The sequence below is a fragment of the Lepisosteus oculatus genome, chromosome 7 (assembly GCF_040954835.1).
Source record: "Lepisosteus oculatus isolate fLepOcu1 chromosome 7, fLepOcu1.hap2, whole genome shotgun sequence".
NCBI lineage: Eukaryota > Metazoa > Chordata > Actinopteri > Semionotiformes > Lepisosteidae > Lepisosteus > Lepisosteus oculatus.
Window position 1 is genome coordinate 43,729,774 of NC_090702.1, and position 13,716 is coordinate 43,743,489.

General features: G+C 35.8%; 1 protein-coding gene across 1 annotated transcript in view; it reads right to left on the reverse strand.

The window, feature by feature from the left end:
• Positions 1 to 11,887, reverse strand: part of net1 (neuroepithelial cell transforming 1) — a 29,395-nt gene extending 17,508 nt beyond the window's left edge. Inside the window, exons 1-2 of the mRNA XM_015352434.2 lie at positions 11,592 to 11,887; positions 6,942 to 7,008 (exon numbers count right to left, since the gene is read on the reverse strand). Of these exons, the coding sequence (XP_015207920.1) occupies positions 6,942 to 7,008; positions 11,592 to 11,728 (204 nt within the window). The 5' untranslated portion in view covers positions 11,729 to 11,887. The remainder of the gene's footprint in view (positions 1 to 6,941; positions 7,009 to 11,591) is intronic.
• Between the last annotated feature and the right edge of the window lie 1,829 nt (positions 11,888 to 13,716).

Below are 13,716 nucleotides of genomic sequence, written 5' to 3' on the forward strand. Positions count from 1 at the left end.
ATGTAAAAATGGCATGGACACATATAATACAGCATGATGCTCGGGGTCAGCCTTTATCTAGAAATTAAGAGAGACCAAATAACCGGATATGTAAAGCTCTCAATTCTGGATTTCTCAGCCATTCTTTAATACTCTATTATACTTCAGGAACTTCTGAAAAAATGTGTCTTCAAATAGTAGCCAGTAATCAGGTTATATTCAGAATCATTTAAAAAATCAGATTTTCTTTTACATTTACTACACAGAGGATAAACACTATTCCAAACCCTTATTGTAACCCTCCTCTCATTGTGTGCTTTTTTTCTTACTGTAAAGTAGTTTGAGAGGCCACTTTTAAAAGTGCTATATGAATAAAGATGTTATTATCATCATTATTGTTAACGTGTATCTTATGCACAAGCTATGTGTTAACTTTTCTCAGGGACAATATACAATATATTAGACAGGAGTTTGTGTGTATGGTTTAATTTCACATTCAGCAGGAAATGGTGTGTTTAAATGGGAAAAGCATAACTGGGTGCCCCTGTTCTTTCCATCAGTCTGGAACAACTCATAAAAAAAAATTTCAACAAATAGATTGCCATTACATAATGTCTGCAGAAGGGGCTCTCGTTTGAACCAAACCAGTAAAAACATCTGGCCACACCTGTGTTCAGAAAAAAGGCACAGTAGGCTGTTATTCTCATGAGAGCTCTGTACAGTAGTTCATGCAAAAAAAGCAAAAGAGACCACTTTCACATCTTTACATGCAATGACTACACTTTATTTCGATGGCATTTAAAATTGGTTGTTTTTTTATGCTCCATTCCTCCAGATTCAATGACCTTCCAATACAAGGTCACTGCAATTCAAAACCAAACCTAGCAGACAATGTGCAAGACACAGAGGGAACAATAAACAGACAAAACGTAACCTAGATAGCAAGTCTTTAGGCTTTAGGAGGGAAACAAAGCACTAAAAGCATGCTGCACTATAATCATTACAATGGACCTGAATTCAAAGTAATAGCTCTATGAAGAAAGAGCCTGTTCTCAGTAACACTAAAATAAAAAAAACAATTAACATTGATTAAGAATGCCCTTTAATTAAAAGTAGGATTCCAAAACTTTTTGAAATGACAAGACCCTGTAATGAGATTGAACCTTCATCTCAGTATTTTTTGACTACACAGTTGCTACAGAACCCCCAATTCTTTCAACAAACACTATTTGAATTCACAATTTATATTGTAGATGTGTAACATTTATAAGAGGTTATAAATTTGAGCTCCCAGTACTGTTTGCCAGCTTTGTTTGAGACCCATATGGAGGATAAGAACTGCCCCATTCCCAGAGGTTGGGGAGTGAGAACTGGCACACAATAGATCACAGCTTTGTACCAAAATATTCTCTATTGAGAAGGTCCTAGGAGCGTCCAGGTGTGAATTGCTTTGGAATAGTTCAGGTGGAGCTCGGTCACCCACTAGATCCAGACCCATCGATACTGTTTTTCAGTTGAACTCTCAACACTCAGAACGTCACTTAATGAGACAATAGACACCTTCCCCACAGACATTAAAGCAGTCGTGACACTGAAACTCGGCTGTTAAAATTAGCAATATAAAAGGGGAAAACTGCATCAGACAATCTAAAATTATATTTGAACTTTGTGGTTATAAGGAGGCTCTTGTAATTTAACCCCAGGGCAGACATGGAAATAGAGGATACCAATCCCTGCAAACCCTTCCATTTTTGAAAACATTTAGCCTAGGTTTTTACTTTATATGCCTGCAAGATTAAAACATCCACTTACTTGGCAATTGTATTTAAAAACTGTATATTTACTTCAGATTTTAGTAAGTGAGAAGTGATGAACAAAAACAAAAACATTTAGGCCTAAGTGTTTCCAAGAGATTACACATCTGAGATAATGTTACCTAATTTGGAAACCTGATTAAAGCCAAATGTTTCCTACATAAACTGGAAATAGTGAACTACAATCAAAGACAGATTTTGGCAAAAGATTAAGTGTTTTTAAACCTTTGCTGGCCTTCTAACATCAAACAAATGTTTTGAATTTCAATTCCATCTAGTGTACAGCACAAGGACTATAAAAACTAATGTGGTACAAAAATGCTATGCTACTTTCAGAAACTAGTGACTTTTCCCCCCCGTATCACTGTGTAATCATCAAACAATACTATAAAAGGCCTTTATATACAGTATATATGTATACTGTACAATGTATACATATAGTAATGAACTGATTTTCATCACAGGCCATGCTCAATATTACATTAGAGGACATCAGGCTAGACTGGTGAACGCTATAGCTATAAAAGTGTGCATCTTTCATCTAAATGATAAACCTGTTTTAGGAAAATTTGCAGAGTAAAAAAATGCATTTAGTGCATTGCATCAGACGAGGCTATAAGAGACCTTTACTGTCTATATGATAACATCATACTTAATAGCTGAGTGATCCTAGGATCTCATCCATCCATTGCTTGAAAGAAACAATCCCAGCATTAATAACATAGCTGGTTAACTTGTTCGATACTCCTACGGCCTTTGTGTAAAAAAAGCCTTGTGTTCTAAGATTTGAATGCACTTAGTTTTCACGTAGTTTTAGACATCTAGTTCACTTCGCACTGTTGATACTAAGCCTTTTTTAGAATTTTAAATACTTGGTCCCCTCTTAGTCTGCTCTGCCTAAGACTAAAGAAGTTCTTGTAGCCTGTCAGTGTAGGACATTCCTTTGCATCTCAAAATGTGGGACAAATCTTGCTCCTCTCTGGACTAATTCCATAATTAATTCTAGTTTCTGGCAGAAATGTATTATTTTTTGTTACATCATGACCAAAATTGTACACGGTATTCTAAACGAGGTGTTCAACTACATTTCACAGTTTAACACACACCTTCCATTTAACGTCTGCACTTTTAACTATTTAACCTAGGATTCTGTTTGTGCTTTCCTTGCTTCCTCACTTTGTCTAGAAGATGGAAACAATGTTTGCATGTGAATATCTTTTTCATAAGTAGCCTCTTCAAGGGCTTCCCACTTTAAATCACTGGATTAGGTTTTTACCATCTACCAGGCGTTTGTCCATTCTTGAATTTAAATCTAAACAATTTAATTTGCTGCTTCTAAAGTATTTGCTACCTTATCTATTTTAATATCATCTGCAAACTTGACTAATTCTTGAACTATACCAGAATCCAGAATACTGACATACATCAGTGGTATTTACATATATATGTAAATCGTGCGTACATCAATAACTTGTGGTATTAAACTATTTCAACTTCTTCTTTCTTTGCATTAAGTAATTCTCAGTCCAAACACACACATTTCCCCAAACACCCAACACCTATAATTTGAAAGATACCCCTCAAGAACTTTGTCAAAAGCCACCTGAAAATCTAAACACACCATATCGTACGCTGTGTGTGTCTTTTACTGTGGCTGTTTGTTCAAATAAATCTAACAAGTTAGTTAAGCCCACAATTACCTTATCTTCTTGTCCTGAAACAAATGACTAGATCCATAAAAATGTGAATTTCTATATAAAATGAATATACTTTGTTGAAAAGTGTAAAGGTATTTTGATACCTTCAGCTTAATGGCCTTTTATTGAGTCATTTGGATTGAATGTGAAATTTGTTTTAATTATCCTATATAATTCTGACTCATTATAATTAGAAAAAAACTGAATGCATAACAGGATAAAACACTAACTATTGATATAGAGTAAGGGCTAATTTGAAATTAATCATGAAACTGATACACACTATTCAAAAAGTAGCACTCATACCATTTAAGGTGTGGCTTTAAAAAAAAACAATTGAAAGTTATCTGTTTCCATTACATAATTCTGAGTAACGTCAAAGCACTTGACAGTGTTGGTAATGACAATTTTCCATCAACAATTTTTATGATATTTTTTTAAGCTAAACCTCTCCTCCCAGCAATGATGTGTGCATCACTGCAATTAACTATGCTGATGATGGAATTATTAACACGTTTCATTATGTTTCTAAAAGCCGCTGAATTTTGTAATGCAATACAGTTTCCTCAGCGTGGCATTAATTTTTGGTGTTAATGCTAGACAATGTAGAGCACAGACAGTTTGATGTGGCCACTAGTTCGCATGACAACACAACTCATTTTCAAATATTTAGTTAGGATATTTACTCACCTGAATACAGTATTTGCAAGTTATAAAATCAATAGTACCCTCTGTACTGTGCAAATTAGGTGTGCACAGTAAACAGAATCATGATAACATGAATGTTAACACTTGCACAATTGGATACTGTTATGAACCTTAGTTTTAAATGCGGTGTCTGGAATGGATTTTTAAGGAGGAAGGCCCCTAGAAAATGCTATAGACTTAACAAGAATGTATGATGAGCATCCATTTCAGATTTCTAACTGGAACATGCACTTTGCCTTTGTTGAAAACTACACAATCACAAAGACAGACTTCTGTTTATTTAAACAAGAGTCCGCTCGTGGGCTCCCTCCAGTCCCAGCTACTCATACATCACCACTGGCACTTCCAAGCTGGCCACTGCCTGGATTCAAACCACTAATGCAAGGGAGAGATGACTTGGGGGGAAAGGTTTTACTGGCTGAGACAGTTAGGAGGCAATTATGTTTAGCCTACTCTTTATACGGAATGGTCTACCAAGCAGACAGACTAAATATCTGTGGAACAGTAGCAGGAAAAATAGCTCGTTGAAATTTCTCCGCTATAAAAAAGTTACTGTGCAGCTACTTATGCTTGAAATTGCTTTCTTTTTACACCAGATAACATCTGGAATGTGCCTTATATCAAAATTAAATCTAGAAAATAATTAGGTTATTAGGAGGTTAGGAAACAATTAGAACTGTCAATTCTATGGCAAGTTACAGTTGAAAGCTGCTTCCGAAGAAAAAACGAAGAAAGCATTTTATGCTTTAGAAATTACAGTACAAATATTTAAATAATTGGAAAAAAAAACTGAGCATGGTACAAAGAAACTATACTGTATCTAAACTGCTATAAAATGAAAATATACCATTAACTGAATGTCAAAGTAGAAGCCAAATGTTAAGAGCAAAACAAATAATGATGTTTTCCCTAAAATTGAAATGTTACCAAGTCAAACACTTAATGACAGTCATTATGAACAACATGAGCCATTCTTTATTCCAGTAAAATTCTTGGTAGAAGCATTACAAGTTTTATAATATTGTTCATATGATGGGAAATCTTGAATATTACAGTAAATCATCGTCTTTACACTAGTTAATAATGTTAATGTTTCTCCACTGCTTAATTAAATTACAAGACTAGTAACTTCAAAAGCATCTCAAATATTTGGCAAGCTACACATCTTGTCAGATCTCAGCAGCTAAGCAAGCCAGAGTCTGGTCAGTATTAAGCTGGGTGACCCTAAGTAAAAGCAGGCTGCCTCTGCAGGTGATGCACGCAAACCAGAAGGTATCAGTCTTCCCTCTAAACAGGGCTTTCCAAACCAATGACTCAGCATGTTGACAGGGACATTCAGCTGTAGGTGAAGCCATCCTTTGGATAAGACCAAGGATTCAACTGAGGTAGTGACTACTAGGACATTAAAGATCGCATGGCACTGTTCACAAGGGATTCCCAATTTCCTAGCTCAATTTTACTCCTGATGGCTAGCCTTCATAAAGCAAAAATTCATAAAGAATAAAGAGAAATTTTGTGGATTGACTAAAACTAGGTTGACGCACTTTAGTTTTGGTAATCGCTTTGGATCATATCAGAAAGCATCATAGAAATGCAATAGTACTGTCCACATAATAATTACCATTTTAGTATGACTCTACTTGAAGGTTCACTAAACAAAAGTCGAAATTCAGACTATAAAATAAGTAACTTAATACTCTTAGATGTAGACTAATGCAAAAAAATGAAAAATGTTCATCTCATTTTAACAAGATCTCAGAAAAAAAGTAAAACAAAAAACTGAATACTTAACAGCTGTCTAATTTATGCCTTAGCACCTGAAACGCTACATGAAAAAGTGTCCAACTAAGCCATTCATTCTACCATGTGCTGGCAAATGGGTCTAGAGGCAATTGTTCTGACTGGAGATGTACTATTGAAGAGGCTGTTCCTAATCAGACAGAAATACATCTGTTTAACAAACATGAGACACTCAGGGTGTAACAGAGCCTAAATGGTGGTTAGAAGTAATCTGGTTCTATCAATAACACAAATATTCACAAAACCCAAACCAAACCACACTGATACTGTACTTTTCACAGCAGATGCAAGATAATTCAAAACCTCTTTCCTACCAGAAAATCTAGCCAGTATTTGCACAAGTCATGAAGACGTACTAGGCAATATGTATTTGTTCTTGTTAATTCCAGAAATCGAAACCGACATAATTCGAGACCAGGAAAACACCTGACAGATGAATTTTATATAGACAATGACATTATAAAACAAGTATTACATGCGGGAGCCATACCAAACTACAGCTATTGAATGAGACACACTGAGCATCAAGAAAACATGAACAAGGTTTAGGAGTCTGACATTTACATCTTCTAAGCAATGGGGGAAGCAATAAAAAGCACATTTTGAGAGGTACAGTCAGAAGTGTAGAACTTAAATCAAGGGATGCTGTGCTTAAATTGTGCCTTGTACCAGTAAGATCTTATTTATAATTTTGTGTACAGTGTTAATCACCATGTTATTAAAAAGATATTACTTTTCTAGAATCATTAAAGATAAGTGTCTCACTGAACTTAAGACTCAGCCTTTCTATTAGGGCTTAAATTAGAAATAAATAAAAATATCAAATACAAACACTAAAATAAAATACAAATACAATATAAAAGATCACGTGTAAAAATACCAAAAAACATAGGAAGTAAATAAATGTTACTTAGTAATGTAGCAGAGTCTACTCTTCACTTACCAAAGTAAAATCCCAGTGGGGCCCTGGTGTGAGGAAAGTAAAAGAGCTTCCTCTTCGAAGTGGAGGCCTGAAATTGAGAATTTTTGTTAAAGAGTTTGCCAGATATGGCTAAAAGTATTGGTTTTCCAAAAAATGTTCCACAAAATTTTCAGAAAATTAAAATATAACAATATATATACTGTAAAAGCAGTCATACTGATGTGTTATATTTGCCGATTTCTGTGGTTCACTCTGTTGAATACACTAGCATTTCTTCTGCTCCAGCAAACCTTTGATGGGATTTTAATAGTATTACAAAGTGAACAGAAGGAAGCACCAACATTGTATAGCCACAAACATCAATCGTTTCACCTGCCAAGAAATGCGGTGAAAGCTGTCTTCCAGTACAATTCATTAATAGCATCCTGAAAGCAAAGGTATCAGCACTTTCTGCAAAAAGAATAAAACTTCAAGTAACTTCAGTGTTCAGAAAATGATGATAAATAAGTCCATGAAACACACCACACCACAGACTAATACTGGCTTTAGCTGCTTCCTCCCTGCTAGTTTAAGGTAGTAGACTAAGAATCAGGAGCTGAAAGGATTTAGGCATAAGGCAAATGGACATGGACCATAAGATAAAGTAGCCACTTAAACACAGAAAAGAAGGTAACGGGGACTCCAGTCCACCACCAGAAATGTGCAACCCCACCTGGATGATGCGATGGCAGCCATTGAGCACCAGAACGTTCACCACACATCAGCTATTAGTGGGGAGGAGAACAGAGTAATGAAGCCAATTCATAGATGGAGATTATTAGGAGGCCATGGCTGATACATGTGTTACACCCCTACTCTTTTCAAGAAACTCCCTGGGATTTTTAATAACCACAGAGACCTCATTCGAAGGATGGCACCTTTTTACAGTACGGTGTCCCCGTCACTATACTGAGACATTAGGACCCACATAAACCACAGGGTGAGCACACCCTGCTGGCAGGGTGACATGGGTGCAACTCACAACTGACAAAAAAGTGGGTAGTAAAAGGCTTTTTACTACTAATAAAAGTAAAAGTAGTTAACTGCTACCTGTAAACTGCTGGAAAAAAGTGGGTAGTAAAAGGCTTTTTATAAGTTATAATGTAAAGGTAAGGTTTGAAAGTTCCTTTTCTGAGTGATTGCATTATTTCCTTTCAAGATATCTTAGAAGACCCCACACACTGTTTGGTAAATTGTATGAGGGATTTGGATGGGGGTGTGCTGTGAGAGAACAGTCTAGATAATCAAACACTGTAGGGATGAGGAAATGTTTTATGATATGGGCTTGATTATATGATCTAAACATTTGAAAAATTCTATCACACCAATTTAGCCCCAACAATAACATCAACAGCAACAGAATTATAAAGAAAGACACTCAAGGGACTCCATATTAAACAGTGCGATCAGCTTTCCCTTTTCAGCTTGTTTATTGTATAAGCTCTGTAATTCCAACTTAATTGAATTCACCTTTGTTTAAAAAAAGGATGAAGATGGATCTCTACTCAACGGTGGTGGCAATATCCTTTGGAAACACTGGGAAGTTCAGGACTTTGAACTTCTTTTTAATGATATGCTTCAAATGAGTTTAGTAGAGGTTGTCTCAATAGAAACACTAATCAACACACTAACATCTAAACATACAGGGCACATTTCAACAAAACTGTGATATTAATAAAATTGAATTTGGGAGTAATAAAGACTTTAGGGTTACAATAACATGTTATAAGCCAAATCACTGCCCAAGTAAGCAGACACTTCTTAGTTGAAAAATGTGAACTGACATTCCATCTGGGCCAAATGTTTGTTCTCCAAATCACAATTGCACTTGTAATGTTTGATCTAATGGGAACTGCATTTTCTTAGTCCACCAGCATCTTTAATTTAACACCTTCTGACACCAGGACCAGCTGCACAGTGCTGACAGAATTAAGTCGGTGCATGTAAAACTCCTGATCATCTACACTGTTGCAGATGAGATTTGCGATCTGTTTAATAATGAACACTGCAAAGATAACACAAAATCACAAGCTGCAATCTGTTTTAGAATAAAACCCCTTTGTTGAGAAAATCAAAGATACAATATCTTTTAAAATTTAAATAAAATTCTACATCATTAACATGATGTATTTTTTGCTATCTTTACGACAGACTTATTTTCAGACAGCAGTTTTGAATATGTATGGTCAGAAAAGTACCACTATTTATCCCTTTAAAGGGACAAATTACCAGAGCCTACCAAAAGTACTTGAGGTACGAAGATTTAAAAGGAACCCCAGCTTTCTGAATTGTTATCCTTAAATGTATCAGGCTCTTGCAGTGTAAAAACTCTTCCTTAACTTTGTCTTCACTACAAGGTTACCAACAACTAATTACTCACAGTATTTCTTTTAACTGAAATCAGTAAAGAGCACAATTCTGATTCTTTGTGGAAGATTACATCAGTCCATCAATTCTATAACAGAAAATATAAACACTCATGATGGGACTGTGGATTTGTAGAGGCCACAAATTCCCTACGATTGCTCCATAGTGTGAAATTTCATGGGAGCTTTTTCCTCAACATTCTTCCTTACTTTGTTGAAATCACAATGAAAACTCTCTGCATAATAGAAAACACTCTCATAAATGGAATCTTTGACCAATGTCAACGTAGGACTGAGTAAACAAAGGTAAGGCACAGATTCCAATCATCATAGTCACACTGTATGTCAGAGTGCTACTTTTAAGAGTTCACTGGTTAATCATTCACAAGATTACAGTGCACTACGTGAAATTGTTCATGAAAAATATAGTAGGGTAAAAGTCTTATGCTTCATTTCAGTTCCTCAAAACTATATTAATGCAAACTATAAAGAATTTTATTCAACTACAAAAATTGAACAAATTCAAAATATGCAGTTTTGTTTGCTACACGGTATAGCGTACTTTGTTTAAAAGTACAAATATGGTAAAATGGATTTTGTTTTGTCTTTTATATATAACTTAATTTTTCTCAAGGGCTGTGGACCAAAGACCTGGCAGATTCAATGGAAAGCTCAGCAGGGGGAGGATGATTTGGGAGAGACTGGCATTAGTTCCTACACATGCCAAAGTAAACTTTCTCAGTAACATTTTAAAAACATGGTGGCTGTTGTCATGTGCAATCTGACTTATTAGAAATATCTGGGGTTTTTTTTAAGTTTGGAGACGATATATATGTGTTGCTGGAAAAATCGCTTGGTGAAGTTATTTTAAACTTCAAAACACAGCAGAACTGTTGGGAGGAACAGCGTTATACACTGCAGCGTTTATGTCCACGTTGAAAGAAAACAGGCCCCATTTTTTGAGGTGCGGCTCTGGGACTGGATTCGCTTTTCCTACAGTTGCAGACTAATGTAATGTGCTCATTAATCTAAAAATGATTTTGTAATTATAAGTAACACTCCATGATGTGCAAGTCAAATAAAAAAAAAATACAGCGCGGTCAAATCCAAGATGTTTACATCACGTTTTCACGAAATATGATCAATGCTGTCGCTATAGGACAGATAAGACGCTGTTCTATTCGCACTGGATATTACAACCTATTTTAACTGTACATATTGAAGCTATATTTGGATTGTTCTTTACAATTCTTCAGTGTTTTCCAACAGACTCGAGGAGGGCTGGAAACAAATTACAGGATACACCGTGACCACGCAAGACCTTAAGACACCAGTTCCTTCGATCTGAGAACGTCACACAAACCACCAAGCAAAGCAGTACAACTACTGTCGACTGGTTTTTAAAGAGTTGGAATTGATTACATGACGAGGGCCGCAGACGTGTTTTATTGCACTACCTATGGCTTGGCGCCACCAAGTGGGGAATCCGTAATAAGATTTGGAAAATATTTTACTTCCTGAAATGGAGGGCATCGGAGTGGCGGTCGTAGCGAGTCGTGTGTTACTTCAGTAGATGGAAATACATATGTTCACTTAACACAGCAAAAATCATTTTTTTACAAAGTGAAACATTTATGCGATTGGCTGTTATTAACAACTACAAGTTTACAGATACAATTCAAGTACATACAGGGAGAGGAATAAATCGCGTTTTTACATTTAAACCATGTAAGAATAATCACCTTTTCACGAAATTACGAGTTAGTAAGCGGCTGTTAAAATTTTCAAAGTTGCAGAGAAGAATAAAGTGATTTGTCGAATCACAAAAATACTAAAGTAACAAAATACCATTTAACCTGTCAGAATATTTTGTATTTTCTCCCAAGTCATCGTGGATATGAGTTCTGTCCTTTTCAAATCAACAGCAAGTTCAGAATAATTTCAGGTATTTCTGTATAAACAGAAAGTACAATGCATATGTGCTTTTTAAATGCAAATTTGCAAAACAAAAGCAGTGTATCTTAGCAAGACGTATCGACCCTTAAATCAAAGACGATCGACTGGAAACGGGTGCGTTGTTGATCGTTTTAAATTTGTTGTAATCTAGTGGTACAGGCCTGCTGTGGTTTGGGAGTAAAATTAGAGATCACAACAAAACACACGACTCCCTTAACATACACAGCCCATCCCAATTACTGGAAGTCTGCCGATTTGCTGTCTTCAAACTACATTGTGCAGCAGAAATACAGTATTGTTATTTTTTTACCGCTTAGAATTACTGTTTTCCGGGGAGGCTGATTCGGAGTTGACAGACGACTTCTCTTTCTTACAGCCGGCCCTTCTTCTCGGCCTGTCATTCTCCGTCTCTCCAGTCGGGATCTGAGGTTCTTCGGTTTCCTCCATTTACAAGATCGGCGGTATGAGAAAGAAAAGCAACCTAAAAGCTAGAAGGTGGGATGCAAATAATGGCGAATACTAAAACTAAGTGTTTGTTTGTTTTTTTTTTATCTGAAGCGGGGAAGGGAAATTCAAATCGATGGCAAAAGAGAGGTTTTGAATATGGCGGAAACTTGAACATCCACCAATAAGGATGGAGCTCAGAGGCTGGTTGCTAGGAGACAGAGCGCAAAGATTTAGCGTGCAGGGGAGTGGTTTAGTAACAAAGCAACAGAGAAAGGGGATGTTTCATATTTCAATACGGGCGAACGTGGCCTTACGTTTTTACAGCGACATGTATCAGCGAGGTTTTTAGCTTTGTATGCAGCTCATCACTATTGATTTTTGTGAAGGCTCCTAAAGTTTAAGTTAACAGTTACGGATAAAGCATGTGTAAAGGCAGCCTGTGTCATTTAGCTCCTTTTAGACGAACATTTTGACTAAAAATCTTCTTTGGGAAGTGAATGCCATCTTGTGGCAAATTTAAATATCTCCATCTTCTTTTTCACTAATTGTAATTGCTGGGTTTACAATAGGTGTATTTTTTTTTTGTGAGAGAAATATCCTTACGTACACCTGATTTCAGATTACATTAAAATACCGAAAGATATCAAATAAGGTTAGGGGGTTTTAACAGTTTCTAATAAGCTCTTATAATGAACAAAAACATGATTATGCCGATCTCATCTTTGGCTCCAAGTAGTTTATAGAGACCGCTGTATCTGACTGTCCTATTAAAAACCTGGGACACAATTTGAATAATTAAATTCAATATTGTTCTTTGGCCAGAAAATTAGGGGTTTTGTATTAAGTATAACAATCACCTAGCTGCTTAACTGAGATATATAACCAATAAAGAGGAAACTAATTTGACATTTATTGTTATATGTGAACATCTTAGCTGTTGAAGAATATGGTTTGTACTCTGCATAATCAATTGTATACAAAAATCTGATACGATGTAAACTGTTAGTAAAAGCCTCCAGTGGTGCCTTAATTTATGCATTATGAAATGAAATTAAATATTTTTTATATTTACAAATATAAAAAAAATCTGAATACTAAAAATGTAATGTTTTTAACGGTATTTGCAAATGAATTCAAATCCTTCAACAAAATTGCAGTCATCTAATTTCTTTATTCCTGTTACGATTTTGAGGGTACTTACTGTATCTCTAGCTCTAGAATTATTGGTGAGCTTTTGAGATTCCTGGCACGGTTTTATGTCTGGCAGATCCTGAGGAAGGCCTAGCCATCATTGCAGACCGATCCCATATCCTGCATCAGTCTTTTGAAAGTTGCCTTCAGGAAGATGTGTTCGCTCTCCACAGTGCAAGACAAATAAAAGAAAATGTAGTTTTGTTCCAGAGACCATCAGGCTTGCAAACAATGAATGTAAAGACATTTTATCACTATGATCTCTATTGGATAGGGACCCTCTATCTAAATGTGCATGTACTTTAATATCTTCTTATATATTGCACACTGTTCCTTTCAATCACTTCTATGGCCCATTGGCTGTTTTTATCTATGTACTGTTTATACTTTTTTTTTGTCAGAAATGTTTTTTTGTCATGTATTGCATGTTGCACTGCTTGCTGCTTAAATGGGATGAATAAAATATTTTCAATTGAATTGATTTATAGTGAACTTATTTAGAAATGCCTCTGTTCTGTCCAGACCTCCTTGCAAAAAGCTCCATTGCTTAGCATTCCAATCTAAGCGTTTCTCTGGCTCACATGGGCTCTTAAAATCAAATAATATTTATTTAGTGTTCAACATGTCATTGCTTAAGCACATAAAAACGTCTTCAAATAACTCAATCTCTCATTCATTCTCATAAGCATAAATTCACGAACTGGGGAGTCAAATGCGAATGGAAACCCATTGCACAGGTGGTGACACCTGTATGCCTACATACATACTGGTTAGAAACATACAGTGTAAGCCATAAG